This window comes from Coenobita brevimanus, chromosome 54 (assembly GCF_032717465.1).
Source record: "Coenobita brevimanus isolate Jiangsu-jjx chromosome 54, ASM3271746v2, whole genome shotgun sequence".
In the NCBI taxonomy this organism is placed as follows: Eukaryota; Metazoa; Arthropoda; class Malacostraca; order Decapoda; family Coenobitidae; genus Coenobita; species Coenobita brevimanus.
In genome coordinates, this window is record NC_137007.1 from 25475324 (window position 1) to 25495901 (window position 20578).

General features: G+C 42.1%; 1 protein-coding gene across 1 annotated transcript in view; it reads right to left on the reverse strand.

Moving 5' to 3' along the window:
• The window catches only part of LOC145401057 (uncharacterized), a 601394-nt gene that overhangs the window by 105922 nt on the left and 474894 nt on the right, over positions 1–20578 (reverse strand). Inside the window, exon 11 of the mRNA XM_080273430.1 lies at positions 13224–13359. Within this exon, the coding sequence (XP_080129556.1) occupies positions 13224–13359 (136 nt within the window). The remainder of the gene's footprint in view (positions 1–13223; positions 13360–20578) is intronic.

Genomic DNA, 20578 nt, shown 5'->3' on the forward strand with positions numbered 1-20578 from the left:
ATTTCCTCCTTTCACACACCCTTCCAAACTCCTCTACCAACTGTCTCAATCTCTCCTCTGAATCAGTCACCAGTGCAGTATCATCTGCAAACAGCAGCTGCTTCAGATTCCACTCTCCTCCATCAACATTTACCAGACTCAGACCACCTAAAACTCTTGCATTCACCTCCCTTACAACACCATCCATGTAAATATTAAACAACCAAGGCGACATCACACATCCCTGTCGCAGCCCCACTCTCACGGGAATCCAATCACTCACAGAATTTCCCACTCTTACACACGCTCTACTATTTACATAAAAACTTTTCACCCCTTTTAGCAACCTACCATCAAGTCCATACAATCTTAAAACAGTCCACAAAGCCTCCCTATCAATTCTATCATACGCTTTCTCTAAATCCATAAATGCCCAAAACACATCCTTGCCTTTCGCTAAATACTTTTCACACACTTGTCTCACAGCAAACACCTGATCAACGCATCCCCTCCCTCTCCTGAAGCCACACTGCTCATCACTAATCACTCCCTCTGTACCCTCTCTAACTCTCATAATTAACACTCTACCATACACTTTACCTACAACACTCAACAGACTTATACCCCTAAAGCTAGTACATTCATACTTATCACCCTTGCCTTTATACAACGGGACCACACAAGCACTTGCCCAGTCAATTGGCACCATACCTTTCTCAAAGCACACATTCAATAATCTTACTAACCAGTCAACAATAGTCACTCCACCACCCTTCAGGCATTCCACAGCACACCCATCCATACCTGCAGCTTTCCCTGTTTTCATCTCCTTTACTGCCTTCTCCACTTCCTCCTTCGTGATCAAAGAATCATTCAACTCTCCCAACACATTTATTCCTTGCACCCTTCTATCTGCCACAATCTCAGCCACCCTTTCCTCCTCTACATTTAACAATCTTTCAAAATACTCTGCCCATCTCTTCCTTACTGCATCCATCTCAATTAACATCCTTCCATCCTCTGCTTTTACTCGTTCTTCCTTCCCAGACTCTCCCTTTCGCACCCTTTTCACCTCCTTCCAAAACATAGATAAGATTGAAAAAGTTCAAAGGGCCGCTACAAGATGGGTACCAAGCTTAAGGGATCTAAGCTATGAAGAAAGCCTAGAAAAACTGAATCTGCCAACACTACAGGAAAGAAGAAGAGGAGACATGATTATGCTGTATAAATGCATATCAGGGAAGGAGAAAATAAATATAAATGATTATATAACCTATGGGGAAGCTTCAGCAAGAGGGCACTGCAAAAAACTGCATAAAAAGAGAGGCAATAAAGACACAAGGAAATTTAGTTTCCCAAACAGGGTAACTAATCAGTGGAATGCACTACCGAATGAAATAGTGTGTACCAAAACATTCATAAATTTAAGAATATGTACGATAAAAATGGTTTAGGACACAGGACAGTATGAGCTTGACTCATTCCTGTAATGATACAAGTAGGTAAGAACAATTAGGTAAGAACACACACACACACATTCATCAGACCAACCCTGAAGTATACATCATTAGTCTGGAATCCTCATCTAAAAAACACATAGATAAAATTGAAAAAGTACGAAGGGCAGCTACAAGATGGGTTCCAAGCCTAAGGGATCTATGCTATGAAGAAAGACCAGAAAAACTGAATCTACGAACACTACAAGAGAGAAGAAAAAGAGCAGACATGATTATGCTATATAAATGCATCTCAGGGAAAGAGAAAATAGACAAAAATGAATATATAACCTGTGGATAAGCATCAGCAAGAGGACACTGCAAAAAAATAGATAAAAAGAGAGGCAATAAAGACATAAGGAAATTCAGTTTCCCAAACAGGGCAACTGATCAGTGGAATGCACTACTGAATGAAATTGTGTGTGCCAAAAGTATTCATAAATTTTAGAATATGTATGATAAAAATGGTTAAATACATGGGACAGTACAAACCTGACTCATTCCTGTAAAGATACAATTAGTTAAGAACACACACACACACACACAGCCGAAGAGAGCAGACGTCCCAGCCATCGCTGCTAACCTTAAATAGTTTCAGGAATTTTGTCTGTCCTGTCTCCTAAGGTCTTGTTTTCTATCTATCTATCTGTCTATTACCAGACGCCTCAGTCCCGTTTGGGGTGGCCACAAACAAATCGCCTCCAAGTCGCCCTGTCCCCCGCCATTTCACTCCCCTGCTCCCAACTCACACCCCCCTCTCTCATATACCTCTCCACCCCATCCCTCCATCTCATCCTCGGCCTCCCCCTCCCTCTTTCCCCCTCCACCTCACTCACATACACTCTCTTCGTCAGTCTTTCACCCTCCATCCTCTCCACATGGCCAAACCACCTCAGTATGTTCCTCATAACGCTTCCTATCACATCCACATCAACACCACAACGCTCCTTTATATCCTCATTCGTCAGCCTGTCTCTCCATGTGACTCCACAGGCTCCTCTTAAATAACTCATTTCCACTGCTCTCACTCTTGACTTGTGTCCTTCCAACAACGTCCAAGCTTCACTTCCGTACGTTAGAGTTGGTATCACAATACTGTCATGTAGTAACTTTTTCACTTCCATGCTCACTTCCCTGTTTCTTATCACTGCTTTCAAAGAACCAGCAACCTTTCTTCCCTGCTGTACCCTTTCAAGCACTTCACCCTCCAAACCTCCATCCTTACTCATCACACTACCCAAGTACTTAAACGTACTCACATTTTCCAATTCCTCACCATCCAACCTCGCTGTACATTCACTGACTTCACCTCTCTCAAAGACCATCACTTTACTCTTCCCTACATTCACCTTTAGATTCCGTTTCTTACACACTCTCCCAAACTCATCCACCAAGCCTTGCAGCTCCCCTTCGTCTTCACTCAACAACACAGTATCATCTGCAAACAACAGCACAGGGAGTTTCCAAACACTATCCTCTCTCACCAGGGCCACTCCAACATCCACTACCCTACCTTGTACCTCGTTTATTACCCCATCCATGTACAGATTGAACAACCATGGAGACATGACACATCCCTGTTTCAACCCAACTTTCAAAGAGAAAAATTCACTTAGTTCACCATCCACACGCACTGCAGCCTTCGCACCATCGTACATACTCTTCACAGCATTCAACAACTTCCCATCTACTCCATATATTCTTAACACTTTCCACAATCCTAGTCTATCCACCCTGTCATATGCTTTCTCCAAATCCATGAAAGCCGCATACAACTTCTTTCCCTTCTCTAGAAACTTTTCCACTAAAGATCTGAGAATGAATATCTGATCTACACAACCTTTTCCCTTCCTAAAGCCTCCCTGTTCTTCTCCAACTAATTCCTCTGTTCTTTCTCTAACTCTGTCAATAAGTATCCTACCATACACTTTTCCTATTATACTAAGAAAACAAATGCCCCTATGATTACCACACACTTCTTTTTCCCCTTTTCCTTTGTACAAGGGAATAATTATACCTGACTTCCAATCCTCCGGGACTCTACCTTCCTCCCAGGCCAATCTGCACATCTTCCACATCCATTCTACTACTATCTCTCCCTCATGCTTCAGCATTTCACCACACACTCCATCAATTCCTGGGGCTTTCCCTGATTTAACTTTCTTCATTGCTTCCACAACTTCTATCCTACTGATTTCTTCCTGTCTTCTCACCTCCCTCCTTCTCCCAGCCATTCCCCAGCCACTTATACTCGCATTACTTCCATCCTCCACGTTCAACAATTCCTTAAAGTGTTCTCTCCATCTGCTCACTTTTTCTCCCTTCTCCACTAGTACTCTACCATTTTTATCTTTCACTCCCCTGCTAACTTCACTTCCACCCTGTCTTACTCTTTTCACCTCTCTCCAGAACATTTTCTTACAGTCCCTACACTTTACACTCAAATTCCTTCCAAATTCCTCATCCACTCTCTTCTTACTCTCTCTTACTAATCTTTTCACCTCTCTCTTTCTTTCCACATATAACTCTCTCTTCCGCCTCTCAACCTCTTCCACGCCCCTATTCCTCATCCATTCATTGTATGCTTTCTTCTTTTGTGCCACAGCCTGTTTCACCTCTTCAGTCCACCACGCTGTTCCTTGCACCCCCCTCCGTCTTCTCTTCCTTCCACACACCACATCACATGCTGCACATATTTCTTCTGTAAATATTCTACACACACCTTCCACGTCCCCCATCTGCTCCAATTCATATTTGCCCAATCGTTCCTCCACTTCTCTCTTATACTCTGCCTTTTTCTCATCCTCTTGTAACCTTTCCACTCTCCTAGAAACTACTCCTTCCTCTCGTCTTTCCCTTCTTCTGTTCCTCCATCTTACTTGGACTTTAATTCTGGCCACCACCAAGTAGTGGTCAGAAAGTCCACTCCCCCAACCTCTATAAACTCTTGCATCCAATATACATCTTCGCATCCTTTCATCCACACACACATAATCAATCATTGCCTTCCTTTCATTCAGTTCACCACCCACCCTTCTCATCACTCGCCATGTATACCTGTGGATCATTTTATGCCTGAAGAGGGTATTGGCTATCACCAACCCCCTCCCAGCACAAATGTCCACTAACGCACTGCCATTCTCATCTATCTCAGCAGGCACACCCCACTCACCAACTATTCCATCCACCTTCACATTCCCAACTTTACCATTCATATCACCAATCAAAAACACTCTCGCATTCCTTCCAAACTTTTCCATGCACACTTCTACATTTGTCCAGAACTCTTCTCTCACTCTTCTAGCACGATCTTGCGTTGGTGCATACACACACACACAATCGCCCACATTTGTATTCCAACTTTCAACTTTACCCACACAATCCTTGATCCAACTGATCCATACTGTCTTATGCTCCTCTTCCATCTTTTACTCACAACTATACAAACTCCTTCCTTTGCCCTCTCATTCTCACCTACTCCTGCACATATACCCCATCCATACTCCCATTCTCTCACACTTTCTCCTCTCCATTTTGTTTCAGTTATTCCACATACATCCACTTTCGCATCCTCAAGCACCTGGACAATCTCACTCTCTTTCACCTCATCATTCGCTCCCCTTACATTCCACGTTCCAATTGCAATGTCCTTTGTCCGGTCCTTGGTCGTCAACGTTTGGTCAGTCCTTGTCCGAGGCTTATTGTTTGTTTTTTTAGTTAGTTGTTTTCCGGGGAGGGGCACTAACCCTCCGCCAACCCTTTTAGTCGCCTTTTACGACAAGCAGGGATACTGGGGGAGTATTCTTGAAAAACCCCCCTACCCCCAGGGGGTCTTGTTTTAAATTTAAAATAATGAAAGTTAATAGACTACCAAAAATGTAAAGATTTATTGGCTAGACTGTACATGAATGTTTATAGTTTTTTTTCGGTAACAGCTGTTTTGGCATTTAACCAAAATCAAACATGGCCGAAAATGTAAACAATGAGGAACTAGAATTTCAAGGATTTGATGCAAATACCAATGTTATGGACCTGGTGAAAACATTAATTATGAGGATTAGTGAACTTGAAAGTAGAGAATCTAGTGATAAAGGATGTGTCTGTAAATACGGAAACAACCATACAGAGTCTGATCCAATCCAGTGAAACAGCGAATGAAGAGATTAGGAATTTGAAGCGGGAAAATGTTGAATTGAGGAGGAAACTAGAAGAGAGTACTAATAAAACGGAGAAGGTGAGTAATGTATTAGAAGAACATAAGGCAAAGTGGGCACACGTAGAAGAAGAACAGAAAGAAGTGGTCAGCTTAAGAGAGATCATCCAGGAAGAAAGGGAAATGAACAAGAAAGAAATGGAAGAAAATGTAGTGAAAATACTGAAGAAAAAAGAGAAAATTGTGAGAGAAACTGTAGAAGGGAGCAGATGTGTGGTAGTATTTGGAAACAGGGAAGAGGAAGAAAAGGTTAGGTTCGTAAGACTCGAGAGAGACACGAACCAGGTGAAAGGAATATTAGGCAAGATTGACCCCGAAGGAGACAAGTGGGTAAAAGAAATTGAGGAAGTAACGAGGATAGGGCCTTATAAGAAAGGGGAAACAAGATCAATGAGAGTCAAGTTTACATCAGAAAGTGTAATAAATGAGATACTTAAAGTGACCTGGAAATTAAGCAAAGAGGCGGGGATGGAAAATATTATAATAAGAAAAGATCTGAATGAAGAAGAAAGAGAAGTTTTAAAATCATTAAAGGAAGAAGTAAAGGAAAAAATGATAAGAGGACAGAGGAAGAATGTAATACTTTTTTTTGGAGAGTATTGGATATGAAAGTAAGGAAATGGTATTTAAGGAAATAGAAGTGAAGGAAACTAAGGGAGATGGTTGTGAAAGATCAGAAGTTGAGGAAGTGGTATGGACAGAGAGTAGGAGAGAAGAGGGTATTAAAAACGTCAAATAATTTGAAGGTGATATATACTAATGTTGATGGTTTCATATCGACAAGGATCGAAATTAACGATTTCTTGAGAGAACATGAACCTGATGTCATGTGCTTTGTAGACACCAAATTAAGAGAAGCTATTGATGTTCATTTGGGAGATGGTAAATACAAACTTTGGAGAAAAGACAGAAAAGAAAAAAAAGGGAGGAGGAGTGATGATAGCAGTGAAGAACAACATAAATGTAGATACTGTGGAAATGGGAGAAGGCAGGGCTGAAGTGATATATATGAAATTAGAAACTGGAGAGAATGTTAAGAGAGATATGGCGGTAGTGTATGTTCCCCCAAAGACGACAGCATGGAAGGATGACGAATACCATGAGATGTTGTCAGATATGGCTAGCTATTTGCAAAAAATAATTAAGAAAAGCAATAATATAATTTTGGTGGGTGACTTTAATTGTAAAGAGGTGAACTGGGAGGAATGGTACTCGGGAGGCGGCGAGGATTCGTGGGGCACTATGTTATTAAATATAATAATGAATAGTGTGATGACGCAATGGGTCAAAGAAGAGACACGGTTTCGAGGTGAGGACACACCAGCAAGGTTAGATTTACTGTTCACCAAAGAACCCGATGTAATAGAGTCATTGGAATATCTCTGTCCTTTGGAAAAAAGTGATCACGTGGTCATTGAGTTCCAGATGTTAATAGGAAACGTCGAGCCAAGAGACGAGCTTCATAGACAGGGAAGATACAACTTTGGGAAAGCAAATTTTACAGGATTGAGAAACTTTTTTGAAAATGCGGATTGGAGAAAATTCAGAGAAACAAGAGAGATACAGAGGAAGTGGGATATCTTTCTAGACCTGTATAATTTGGGAGTGGAAAAATTTGTACCAAGAGTAAGAGGGAAAGAAAACAGGAAAAAGGAGTGGTTTAATAGAAGGTGTATGATAGCAAAAAAAGAGAGAGATAAGGCGTGGAACAATTGGAGAAAGAGAGGTAACAACAGAACAAAGGAAGAATATAAAAGAACAAGAAATGAATACACAAGAATACGTAGAGAAGAAGAAGAAAGGAATTTTGAAAAAGGTATAACTGACAAATGCAAGGATGAACCCAAACTGTTTTATAGATTTGTTAATGGCAAACTGAAACAAAAGGAAGGAATCACCAAACTGAAAGTAGAAGGAGAGGTCTTTAAGGATGCGGCAATGCAAGCAGAAATAATGAACAAGCGTTTCCAGTCAGTTTTCAATAAAGCAAAGGAGCTTGTGGAAGGGGAGGGAGTGATTAGAAATGTTCCGGTGATGAAAGATATGAGAGTGGAGGTACAGGAAGTGTATAAATTACTGGAAACTCAAGATGTAAGGAAAGCCCCAGGACCTGATGGAATTTCTAATTGGGTACTGAATGAATGCAGAGAACAACTGGTGGATAAAATTCACAGTTTAATCGTCTGTTCTCTGGAAGAGGGGAAAGTGCCACAAGAATGGAAGAGGGCAAATGTGGTACCAATTTACAAGGGAGGAAACAGGGAAGAACCCCTGAATTATAGACCAGTGTCTCTAACCAGCATGGTCGCAAAGTTGTGTGAGAGAATCCTGAAAGACAGATGGATAAAATATCTGGAAGAGATGAATATATTGGCTGAATGTCAGTTTGGATTCAGAAGTGGAAGGTCATGTTTTTCTAACTTGTTGAGCTTTTACTCAAGAGCGATTGATGTGCTACAGGAGAGAGATGGTTGGGTGGATTGTGTGTACTTAGACTTAGAGAAGGCCTTTGACAAGGTACCTCATAAGAGACTAATGTGGAAACTAGAATATATGGCAGGACTAAAGGGGAAACTTCTGGAATGGATGAGAGACTTTTTGAGGGACAGACAAATGAGGACAGCAATAAAGGAAAAGATGTCTGGATGGAGGGAAGTAACAAGTGGAGTCCCTCAAGGCTCAGTGTTGGCGCCAGTAATGGTCCTGATTTACGTAAATGATATGGTAGATGGAATGAACAGTTATGCAAGTCTGTTTGGTGACGATGTAAAGATCTTGAGGAAGATAGAGGTTGAGGAGGATTGTAAAATTGCAGGAGGACTTGGATAGGATACACAATTGGAGCAGGACATGGGAAATGAAATTTAATGTAAAGAAATGTAAAATATTGGAAATGGGTAAAAGCACCAGGAGACCATAATCAGGAGACCATCACTGAATTATTTTTGGGGTAATGAATTAATCACAAAAAGGAGAGAAGAGAAAGATTTGGGAGTGCTGGTCCAAGATAGTTTGTCACCAGAAAAGCACATTAACAAGATAGTTGGAGAGACTTATAAACTCTTGACTAACATAAGAGTAGCATTTCATTATATGGATGAGGAAATGATGAAAAAATTGATAGTGGCCATGATCCGCCCCAGGTTAGAATATGCAGCGGTAGTGTGGTCCCCACACAAAAAGAAAGATACAAACAAGATTGAGAGAATACAAAGAACAGCAACCAAGATGGTCCCCAGTCTGACAGACCTGTCATAGAGAGAGAGGCTGAAAAAACTGGATTTGCCTTCGTTAGAGGAAAGGAGAAAGAGGGGAGACATGATTGCGGTGTTCAGGACCATGGTGGGAGTAGATAAAATTGACAAAGAAGATCTGTTTGTATGGGATAAGAGAGCAACAAGAGGACACGGAATGAAATTGAAAAAGTCAAGCTGCTTGAAGGATATCAAGAAATATAGGTTTCCTTACAGAAGTATAGACTTAGGGAATAGCCTGGACAAAGAGATCGTCCAGTCTAAAAACTTAAACAAGTTTAAAGCTAAATTCGACTTATTGAGAAACAGCGACGGAAACCCACGAGCATTGTACATTCCGTGTATATCACAATTAGGTATATTAGGTAAATACTTAAATATTTGGAACGACTTAGACAAAGAGGTGGTGCATGAGAAAAACATTCATGTGTGTAAAGGTAGACTTGATAAATGTGAATATGGAGACAGGACAACACGAGCATTGCTCAATTCCCGTATACTACAAATAGGTTAATACACACAGCTTCATAGACAGGGAAGATACAACTTTGGCAAAGCAAATTTTACAGGATTGAGAAACTTTTTTGAAAATGCGGATTGGAGAAAATTCAGAGAAACAAGAGAGATACAGAGGAAGTGGGATATCTTTCTAGACCTCTATAATTTGGGAGTGGAAAAATTTGTACCAAGAGTAAGAGGGAAAGAAAACAGGAAAAAGGAGTGGTTTAATAGAAGGTGTATGATAGCCAAAAAAGAGAGAGATAAGGCGTGGAACAATTGGAGAAAGAGAGGTAACGACAGAACAAAGGAAGAATATAAAAGAACAAGAAACGAATACACAAGAATACGTAGGGAAGAAGAAAGGAATTTTGAAAAAGGTATAATTGACAAATGCAAGGATGAACCCAAACTGTTTTATAGATTTGTTAATGGCAAACTGAAACAAAAGGAAGGAATCACCAAGCTGAAAGTAGATGGAGAGGTCTTTAATGATGCGGCAATGCAAGCAGAAATAATGAACAAACGTTTCCAGTCAGTTTTCACTAAAGAAAAGGAGCTTGTGGAAGGGGAGGGAGTGATTAGAAATGTTCCGGTGATGAAAGATATAAAAGTGGAGGTGCAGGAAGTGTATAAATTACTGGAAACTCAAGATGTAAGGAAAGCCCCAGGACCTGATGGAATTTCTAATTGGGTACTGAAGGAATGCAGAGAACAACTGGCGGATAAAATTCACAGCTTAATTGTATGCTCACTGGAAGAGGGGAAAGTGCCAAAAGAATGGAAGAGGGCAAATGTGGTACCAATTTACAAGGGAGGAAACAGGGAAGAACCCTGAATTATAGACCAGTGTCTCTAACCAGCATGGTCGCAAAATTGTGTGAGAGAATCCTGAAAGACAGATGGATAAAATATCTGGAAGAGATGAATATTTTGGCTGAATGTCAGTTTGGATTCAGAAGTGGAAGGTCATGTGTTTCAAACTTGTTGAGCTTTTACTCAAGAGCGATTGATGTGGTACAGGAGAGAGATGGTTGGGTGGATTGTGTGTACTTAGACTTAGAGAAGGCCTTTGACAAGGTACCTCATAAGAGACTAATGTGGAAACTAGAATATATAGGAGGACTAAAGGGGAAACTTCTGGAATGGATGAGAGACAGACAAATGAGGACAGTAATAAAGGAAAAGATGTCTGGATGGAGGGAAGTAACAAGTGGAGTCCCTCAAGGCTCAGTGTTGGCGCCAGTAATGTTCCTGATTTATGTAAATGATATGGTAGATGGAGTGAACAGTTATGCGAGTCTGTTTGCTGATGATGTAAAGATCTTGAGGAAGATAGAGGTTGAGGAGGATTGTAAAATACTGCAGGAGGATTTGGATAGGATACACAATTGGAGCCGGACGTGGGAAATGAAATTTAATGTAAAGAAATGTAAAATATTGGAAATGGGTAAAAGTACCAGGAGACCATCACTGAATTATTTTTTGGGTAATGAATTAATCACAAAAAGGAGAGAAGAGAAAGATTTGGGAGTGCTGGTCCAAGATAGTTTGTCACCAGAAAAGCACATTAACAAGATAGTTGGAGAGACTTATAAGCTCTTGACTAACATAAGAGTAGCATTTCATTATATGGATGAGGAAATGATGAAAAAATTGATAGTGGCCATGATCCGCCCCAGGTTAGAATATGCAGCGGTAGTGTGGTCCCCACACAAAAAGAAAGATATAAACAAGATTGAGAGAATACAAAGAACAGCAACCAAGATGGTCCCCAGTCTGACAGACCTGTCATACAGAGAGAGGCTGGAAAAACTGGATTTGCCTTCGTTAGAGGAAAGGAGAAAGAGGGGAGACATGATTGCGGTGTTCAGGACCATGGTGGGAGTAGATAAAATTGACAAAGAAGATCTGTTTGTATGGGATAAGAGAGCAACAAGAGGACATGGAATGAAATTGAAAAAGTCAAGCTGTTTGAAGGATATCAAGAAATATAGCTTTCCTTACAGAAGTATAGACTTATGGAATAGCCTGGACAAAGAGATCGTCCAGTCTAAAAACATAAACGAGTTTAAAGTTAAATTCGACTTATTGAGAAACAGCGACGGAAACCCACGAGCATAGTACATTCCGTGTATATCACAATTAGGTATATTCTTAAATATTTGGAACGACTTAGACAAAGAGGTGGTGCATGAGAAAAACATTCATGTGTGTAAAGGTAGACTTGATAAATGTGGATATGGAGACAGGACAACACAAGCATTGCTCAATTCCTGTATACTACAAATAGGTAAATACAAATAGGTAAATACACACACACACACACACACACACACACACATACACACACACACACACACACACACAAACCTGTACTGTCGAACATGCTATTATGGTGTTAGGATACCAGCAAGCACAGGGAGACCAAAGCTTGGTGAAGTAACCTCTCCCGGCCAATGCATGTTCTCACTGGCTGTGGCACCACTCAACTTCCCAGAATAGTTAACCCTTCCCCAAACAATTCAGATTTCATGCATACCTGTGGGAGGAGACCACACTAATTGACACTGTCCATATTAACCCCTACATGCTGGGGTTTTTCTAATGTCGCACGCTCCTCCCTACAGAGGATTTCATGATTTCAGAAAAAATACCCATACTTCAAACCCTAATACCTGCCAACTATAATAGGTATATAAAAAATTAAAAATACATAAGACTCATCAAGTCTTTCTCTTTCAAATGAAAGTATTCCCATGTCTGCAGGTGGTCCCGTCAATGAGTAAGGATAAGTTAAAGTTCAAAGGGTTGCGGGAAGACGCTTGTGGCTATACACGTCAACCAGTGTTGCGCCACGCCCAAAATTATGATGGCTGTACACGTCAACCAGCACATAGGGGTTAAAGTACAGGTAATATGAATTTTTTTACTGAATATTCTGAGTGCCTACTGTACTAAAGTTGAGCCGTACTAAAGAAATGCGTATTGGATGCAAAGCCACTGTAAAATTTATGTAATGTCTGTACGCCATTAAATCTAACCAAACCACGGGGTAACCACTATCTAACTATTAGCTTAAGGTTGCACGAAGTCCTCAAAAACAATAAAAACTCATGGTTTGTGTAATGTCTGCACACCATTAAATCTAAGCAAACCACAATCTAACCACTATCTGACCATTGGCTTAAGGTATGACCAAAGTCCAGAAAGACTGGTATAAATTCATCATTTATCCAACATCTACACACCACTAAATCTAACCAAACCATAGGCTAACCACCATTTAACCATTAGCTTAAGGTTTGCTGCTATGTGGGTTACCATCATTCTCTTACTTCAAGGGATAAAACTAGAAGCAATACCTGGAACAAAAGCACATGCATATTGTCAACTGCAAATACTTTACTGAGCTGAAAGCCTACTCCCAACATCAAAGATAAGTGAATACTATACTTCCATAAAATAGTAAATGTAAATGTTCAGTTTACTGCTGTTTATTATTATCCCAGAAGAAATTAAAATAACTGCCTGAAGTTGCAATCAATATACCAGTATGGAAAACAACAGATGCTGCCCAGGCAACACTTTCAGATCTTTCATTAAATATATATCTTAGGTTTATCAATTAAAGGTATATAACAGTATATCAAATGAGTTTTTTATCTGTCCTGCTTCTTCAGAGCTGCTGTGAGAGAAAACTGTATCAAGATAGTACATTTCTGACTTCTCAGAATATTGCATGCATTAAGAAATTCATACATGTTTACTTTTGCATCTAACCTTGGTTTTTGGTTGACAGCTCTTCAGAAAATGAAGTGTGGAGGGAGTGTAGTTCAGCATCCTTCTCCCTCAGCAGTGTGTGCAGTTGCTCCTCTCTACTAAAGCTGCCTTCTACATCCTCACCCAGATTTTTACACTGGTGGCAAAAAAGTAAAGTAAATACAGTTGAAGCTATATATAAATACTGTACTGTGGTACTGTACATGGTGTACCAATGCAAAAGTGTAGAGAATACATCAAAACTTCCCATGAATCTAGTTTAGTTAATTTTTCTGAGAGCTTAGTGAGCCAGTGAGCTGACCCATAAGGTGTGAGAGGTGGGCAGTGAGCATACTGACACTTTGTTGCAACTGCCATATCAGTGATCCATGAATCTGTCCCATTTGTAAGCGAGCTGCATAGTAGCTGACAAATTTTTCAACCTAGCTGTCTTGCTGATGGAGGTAATGCAAATGCATACTATTTGACCTGAGCCATGGCATGTGTTCATCCTAGTTCTTGACCAAACTTTGTAAAACTACAAGAACATTTGCAATATCACAGCTAAAGTTAGTATTCAGTCACAGAATCCTGTGGCTGCATCAACACTGGCCAATCACCATCCACGAGAAGCAATTGATGAAGTTTTTGATGACATACAAGAGCTGGAAGAGCTGCCTGAAGACTCAACAAGGATTACTCAGTGCTAAAGCACTGGAAAGTGTGGTGGTGGGAAAGGGGGAAAGGTATACTGTATTGGGAGAGCAGATCGACATTAACCCTTTAACCGCGGGTGTCATTCCAGAATGACATTGCAAAAACTGGACCAAACCGCGGGTGTCATTCTCGAATGTTTGTGAATATTTTGAATACCCCGCATTTTTTCCGTGTGCCAATTGTTTCAAAGGAGAGTAGCTATTAAGTTCTTTCACTCCAGCCGACCCCCACCTCCCTCCTCACCCCCCTGGGGCCCCACCTCCCACCCCCTGGACCCCCCACCCCACCCCGGACCAAACACGCATCAGTATCTGTCCAGCTGTGTAAGTGACAACACTGCTGATGTGCCAGTGAAGTGCAGGCAATTACAGTGCCTTTTACCTGCCTCAGTGAACACAGAGTGGGTGTTTATCGTATGTGCAGTGTTCATATATGTTTATAGTATTATTATCAGAATGAGGTTGGCATTTGGTAATGGTGTGTGAGCGAAAAATAGTGATTACAACACCGCTGATGTGGCAGTGAAGTGCGGGTAATTACAGTGCCTTTTACCTGCCTCAGTGAACACAGAGTGGGTGTTTATCGTATGTGCAGTGTTCATATATGTTTATAGTATTATTATCAGAATGAGGTTGGCATTTGGTAATGGTGTATGAGCGAAAAATAGTGATTACAACACCGCTGATGTGGCAGTGAAGTGCAGGTAATTACAGTGCCTTTTACCTGCCTCAGTGAACACAGAGTGGGTGTTTATCGTATGTGCAGTGTTCATATATGTTTATAGTATTATTATCAGAATGAGGTTGGCATTTGGTAATGGTGTATGAGCGAAGGTAATGGTGTGTGAGCGAAAAATAGTGATTTTAGATCGCTCACTTCTAATGGCAATGCCCATCCAGTGATAGTCAACGAAATCATGAAACCTACATCACTGCAAAGCCGAAGGTTAGTACTTTCTAATGGTACCTTATTTTTTGCTCTAGATTTAGTCTGTGCAGAGTTATAAAGGTTTAAACTTTGTTTACATTTTGGTCGAAACCCCCGTGGGAGAGGCCAGTCGGGGCAAAACAATGCCCGCGGTTAAAGGGTTAACCCAGATGAAATAGTTTTATCTCCCCATTGAACAACTTTTCCAAGTGTGGGTATAATTATGCCTTGTTTTAAATTTAAAGAACACATCAAAGGACATGGGAATTAACCACCTCCCACCACCTTTCCCTGCACTACAGCACATCATCCCTCACTGTTATCATTATCATCATGAAGGGGGTGGGGGGACATGTCAAGGGGCATAGCCTCATTCTCCCTTTAACTCTCACTCATGAGGGTTCCTTCATGCAGCCTTCCAAGCAGTGACTATTCTAGGTATCTCTCGGTATGAATGATCAACCTGCTCCAGCCATGAGTTTCGTGGCCTTCCCCTTGGTTTCCTCCACCCCTGCTTAACTCTCTCGGGGATCACCTTGTGGGCAGGGTCAGCCCCAGCAAAATGGGCCACATGCCCACATAACTGGAGTTGGTACTGATGTATTATGTGGCTAAGCCTTGACTCAGTCTCATGGAAGTCACTTGTTATGTACTTGGTTGTACCAGTGATATCCCACGATTCTGAAAAGGAACTTAGCACCAAAAAGAATCAGTTCTCCACTTCAAGTTACTGGCAAATGTTCATGTTTCACAACCATAGAGTAAGATACAGAGCACTAGTGCCCTGAAGATGGAAATTTTTGTCTATCTATCTATCTGTCTATCTATTGCCAGATGCTTTAATCCCATAAGGGGTGGCCACAAACAAATTGCCTCCATGTCGCTCTGTCCCCTGCCATTTCACTGTCCTGCTCCCAGCTCACCCCCCCCACCTCTCTCATATACCTCTCCACTCCATCCCTCCATCTCATCCTTGGCCTCCCCCTCCCTCTCCCTCCCTCCACGTCACTCACATACACTCTCCTTGTCAATCTCTCACCCTCCATCCTCTCCACATGGCCAAACCACCTTGATGTGTTTCTCCTAACGCTTTCTATCACATCCACATCCACACCACAACACTCCTTCACTTCCTCATTTGTCAGTCTGTCTCTCCATGTGACTCCACATGCTCCTTTCAGATAACTCATTTTCCACTGCTCTCACTCTTGACTTCTGTCCCACCAACAAGGTCCAAGCTTCACTTCAATATGTTAAAGTAGGTATCACAATACTGTCATGTAGCAGCTTTTTCACTTCCATGCTCATTTCCCTGTTTCTTATCACTGCTTTCAAGTAAACAGCAACCTTTCTTCCCTGCTGCACCCTTTCAGGCACTTCACAAATTTTTGTCCTCCTACACAAATAAGTGCAATGCCAAATACCCAAGTTGGGTGAATTCATAACCTGTAGACCAGAATGTTGTGACAAGAAACTCACTGTCTGACATAGCATTGTTATTTGCTAAACTACCAGGATAAGTTACAGGAGTAGACTGTAGCACCAGTCGAGCAGGGCAGTACTCCCGAGGTGGATGGAAAGCTGATGACAGGGAGTGCTGGAGCTCCCGTTTCATCAGCCCTCAGGACTAGTTCCTGACCATCCCCCTTTGCTGAACTTTTTCAGTGTCTCAGTTACACAGAGAGTAGGCCAGCATGCTCTCAAGTACAAATTTCTCTAACTATCTTCACCAAACTACATGCACAGTACACACTACACTTCCTATTCAAAATTTACCTAAAATGGCGTCGTTATATCAAGCCTCGGAGTCCCCAGGGGGGGGGACCATAAATGCCCCCACCATCTGCCCCTCTCCCGATGACGACTCAAGGTGCCTGGAACCACTGTCTGACTCTCTTCTTCTTCATTTCTGCAACATTCGCGGCCTTTCCTCTAACTTTCGCTCTGTTGAGCACCACCTCTCCTCCTCAAAACCTCACCTTCTTTTTCTAACGGAGACTCAGCTGTCTGAGGCAACTGACAGCAAACCCTTTTCTGTATCCTCCTACTTTCTCTATACTCATTTCAAAGCCAAAGGTGGCTGTTGTGTATATATACGCAACGACTTATCTTGCTCTCGTGTTCCTGAACTTGATTCTTCTGAATTCTCCACACTCTGGCTTCGGCTTTCCTGTCATTCTCTGACTAAATATATCTGTGCTGTTTACTTATCCCCTAATTCTACTGACTATCAAAAATTCTTCGACTATCTTACTTCTACGATGGAACACATTCTATCCATTTCTCCTTTCTCTGAAATCTCCATTCTTGGAGATTTCAATGTTCACCACCACCTTTGGCTCTCCTCTCCTTTCACGGATCCACCTGGTGAACAAGCCTACATCTTTTCTATCCTTAATGACCTAGAGCAGCTTGTACAGCACCCTACCCGTATCCCTGACCGCCTTGGAGAGAGCTCCAACATACTTGACCTCTTCCTCACAACTAATCCTTCTGCTTACTCTGTTAATCTTTTCTCTCCGTTGGGCTCCTCCGATCACAACCTTATTACCTTAACCTGTCCTATCACTCCGGTACGGCCTGTGGACCCTCCAGGGAAACGTCGTCTGTGGCATTTTGGAGCCACAGACTGGGAGGCCCTCAGGCAGTACTTCTTTGATTTTCCCTGGAATGATTATTGCTTCCATGGCCGTGAGCCATCTGAGTGTGCCTTGCGCATTACGGAGGTTATTCTCTCGGGCATGGAAGCATACATTCCTTTCTCATATCCTTTGACTAACGCAAGAAAGCCTTGGTTTAATCACGCTTGTTCTAATGCTGTCCGCAACAAGGAGAGGGCCTACAAAAGGTACCGGAGCCAACCCACCCCTGAATCACATCATCTTTACGTTTCTGCCCGGAATCGTGCTAAGTCTGTTCTTCGCTCTACTAAAAATAATTTCATCCATACTAAATGCTCTCAACTCTCCAACTCGAATTCTTCCCGCTCCTTCTGGCATCTTGCCAAAAATCTTTCTAACAACTTTACCTCATCATCCTTCCCTCCTCTTTTCTACTCTGATGGTTCTGTAGCTATTTCTTCTACTGATAAAGCAGATCTCTTCGCACAGACTTTCTCCTCCAATTCTACCTTAGACGATTCCGGTGCTGTTCCTCCATCACTTCCCCTCTGACTTCCTCATGGCTGACATTAAAATTTCTTCAGTTGATGTATTTTCTGCCATCACTGGCCTCAGTACTAACAAGGCATATGGGCCTGATGGGGTCCCTCCTGTTGTTCTCAAGAACTGTGCTTCTGTGCTTACACCCTGCCTAGGCAAACTCTTTCGTCTTTGTCTGTCAACTTGTACCTTTCCTTCTTGCTGGAAGTTTGCTCTCATCCAGCCAGTCCCAAAGAAGGGTGACCACTCCCAACCCTCCAACTATCGTCCAATTGCTTTAACGTCCTGTATTTCAAAAGTTTTCGAGTCAATTCTTAATAGAAAAATTTTAAGGCATCTTTCCTATCACAACCTTCTTTCCGATCGTCAGTATGGGTTCCGTCAGGGACGCTCCACTGGCGATCTTCTCACCTACCTTTCAGACTCCTGGTCATCCTCCTTTAGGGACTTTGGCGAAAGCTTTGCCATTGCACTTGACATCTCAAAGGCTTTCGATCGAGTCTGGCATAAATCTTTAATTTCCAAACTGCCCTCCTACGGTTTCTATCCTTCTATCTGTGCCTTCATCGCTAGCTTCCTTTCTGGTCGTTCTATAGCCGCTGTTGTAGACGGCCATCGTTCTTCTCCTCGATCTATCAACAGTGGTGTTCCTCAGGGCTCTGTCCTATCACCAACTCTCTTCCTTTTATTCATCAATGATCTTCTAAGCTGTACATCTAACCATATCCACTCATACGCTGATGACTCCACCCTTCACCTTTCCATTCGGTTCCCGCAGCGCCCATCTCAACAGTTACTTCAACAAACAAGGGATGAGGCTATGGCACACCTAATGTCTGACTTGGCTCGTATCTCTGACTGGGGTAAAAATAATATGGTTGTCTTTAATGCATCTAAGACTCAGTTCTTACACCTATCAACCCGACAAAGTCTTCCACAGGTATACCCACTAATGTTTAATAATATTCAGCTTAATCCTGCATCATCCTTGAACATGCTTGGGGTTTCATTTACTCGGGACTTATCTTGGAAAGATCATATTACATCTCTTGTAAAATCTGCTTCCAAGAGATTGGGTGTGCTAAGCCGACTCCGCTCTTTCTTTACCCCTGCGCAATTGTTGACTATATACAGGGGTTTTATCCGCCCCTGTGTGGAGTACAACTCTCATGAGTGGGGTGGCTCCCCACATACAGCTCTTCTCAATAGGGTGGAGTCAAAGGCTTTTCGTCTCATTAACTCTCCTCCTCTTACTGACTCCCTTCAACCTCTGTCTCTTCGCCGCACTGTTGCATCTTTATCTCTTTTCTATCGCTACTTTAATGGTCACTGCTCCTCTGAACTGTCTGCTTGCATTCCTCCACCTCTACGACGGGCGCGTAGCACCCGTCTGGCAGCAAACTCTCATCCTTTTTCTGTCCAACTCTCTAATGCAAGAGTTAACCGTTACTCCCAGTCTTTCATTTATGCAACAGGTCAGCTCTGGAACTGTCTCCCTCTGTCTGTATTTCCTGCTGCCTATGATCTCCAGTCTTTCAAACGCAGTGTGTCCAGGCATCTCAAAATGATCGGATCTTGAATTTGGCTCTATATTGTATTTTGTTTTTCTCTTGGAGGGAACTGTTACTGCGGGCTCATGGCCTTTGGTTCCTTCTTCCTCGCATTAAAAAAAAAAAAAAAAAAAAAAAAAAAAAAGTGAATCTTTCTAAGACTTCCAGATTTTCACCACATGCCTGGACAGACTGAATAAATGAATGAATGAAAGAAAATGTGACATGGCGGCGCAACAGCAGAGGTCATATGCCGCCAAACATAAAATTAAAAGAAAGTAAAAATTTTTAAAAAATGATAAAAAGCCGAGATAAACAATGCATAAAACAAATTAACAATATAAAAGAATAAAACAAACCAAAGTTAAAGAACATGGTGGAAAGATATGGGTTAAAATTGAAACACTATCATTAAAATACAAACTAAATTATCGAAAACCTCTACAGCTTGTGATAAAGGCCAGAACTCAACACAAAAGAGAAGGTGCCTCCCCCCATAGTACAAGCCTCTTCCCCAAGAACCGAAGAAAGAAGGTACGATCCATCAGCAGCTCAGCACCCAGACAGGTACTGCCAACGAAGGTCCCCAAGACTGGGGCATTCGACAAGGAGATACCGCACAGTCAAAGGAACCAGACAGTCATCGCAATAGGGAGGAGGCGCCCTCTCCATTAAAAAACCATGAGTCAGCCTAGTATGGCCGATCCGGAGACGAGCCAAAGCTGTTTCCCACTGTTGGGACAGTCCCACATACCCCTCATCACCCAGGTTCCTACGAATGCTGTGGTGTTTGTTCGCCCCTGCTGCATCCCACCTCTGCTGCCAGCAGAGACGGACAGCATCCACAGTGGCTCCACATAAATCCTGGGATGGGACACGGCATTGAGGAGAGGAAGGGCGAGAGGCAGCAGCTCTCGCCAAAGAGTCAGCACACTCATTGCCCATGACCCCCACATGTGCCGGGACCCAACACATTTGTATAGAGTATCCTCGCCTACCTAATAAGTACAGCCACTCCAAG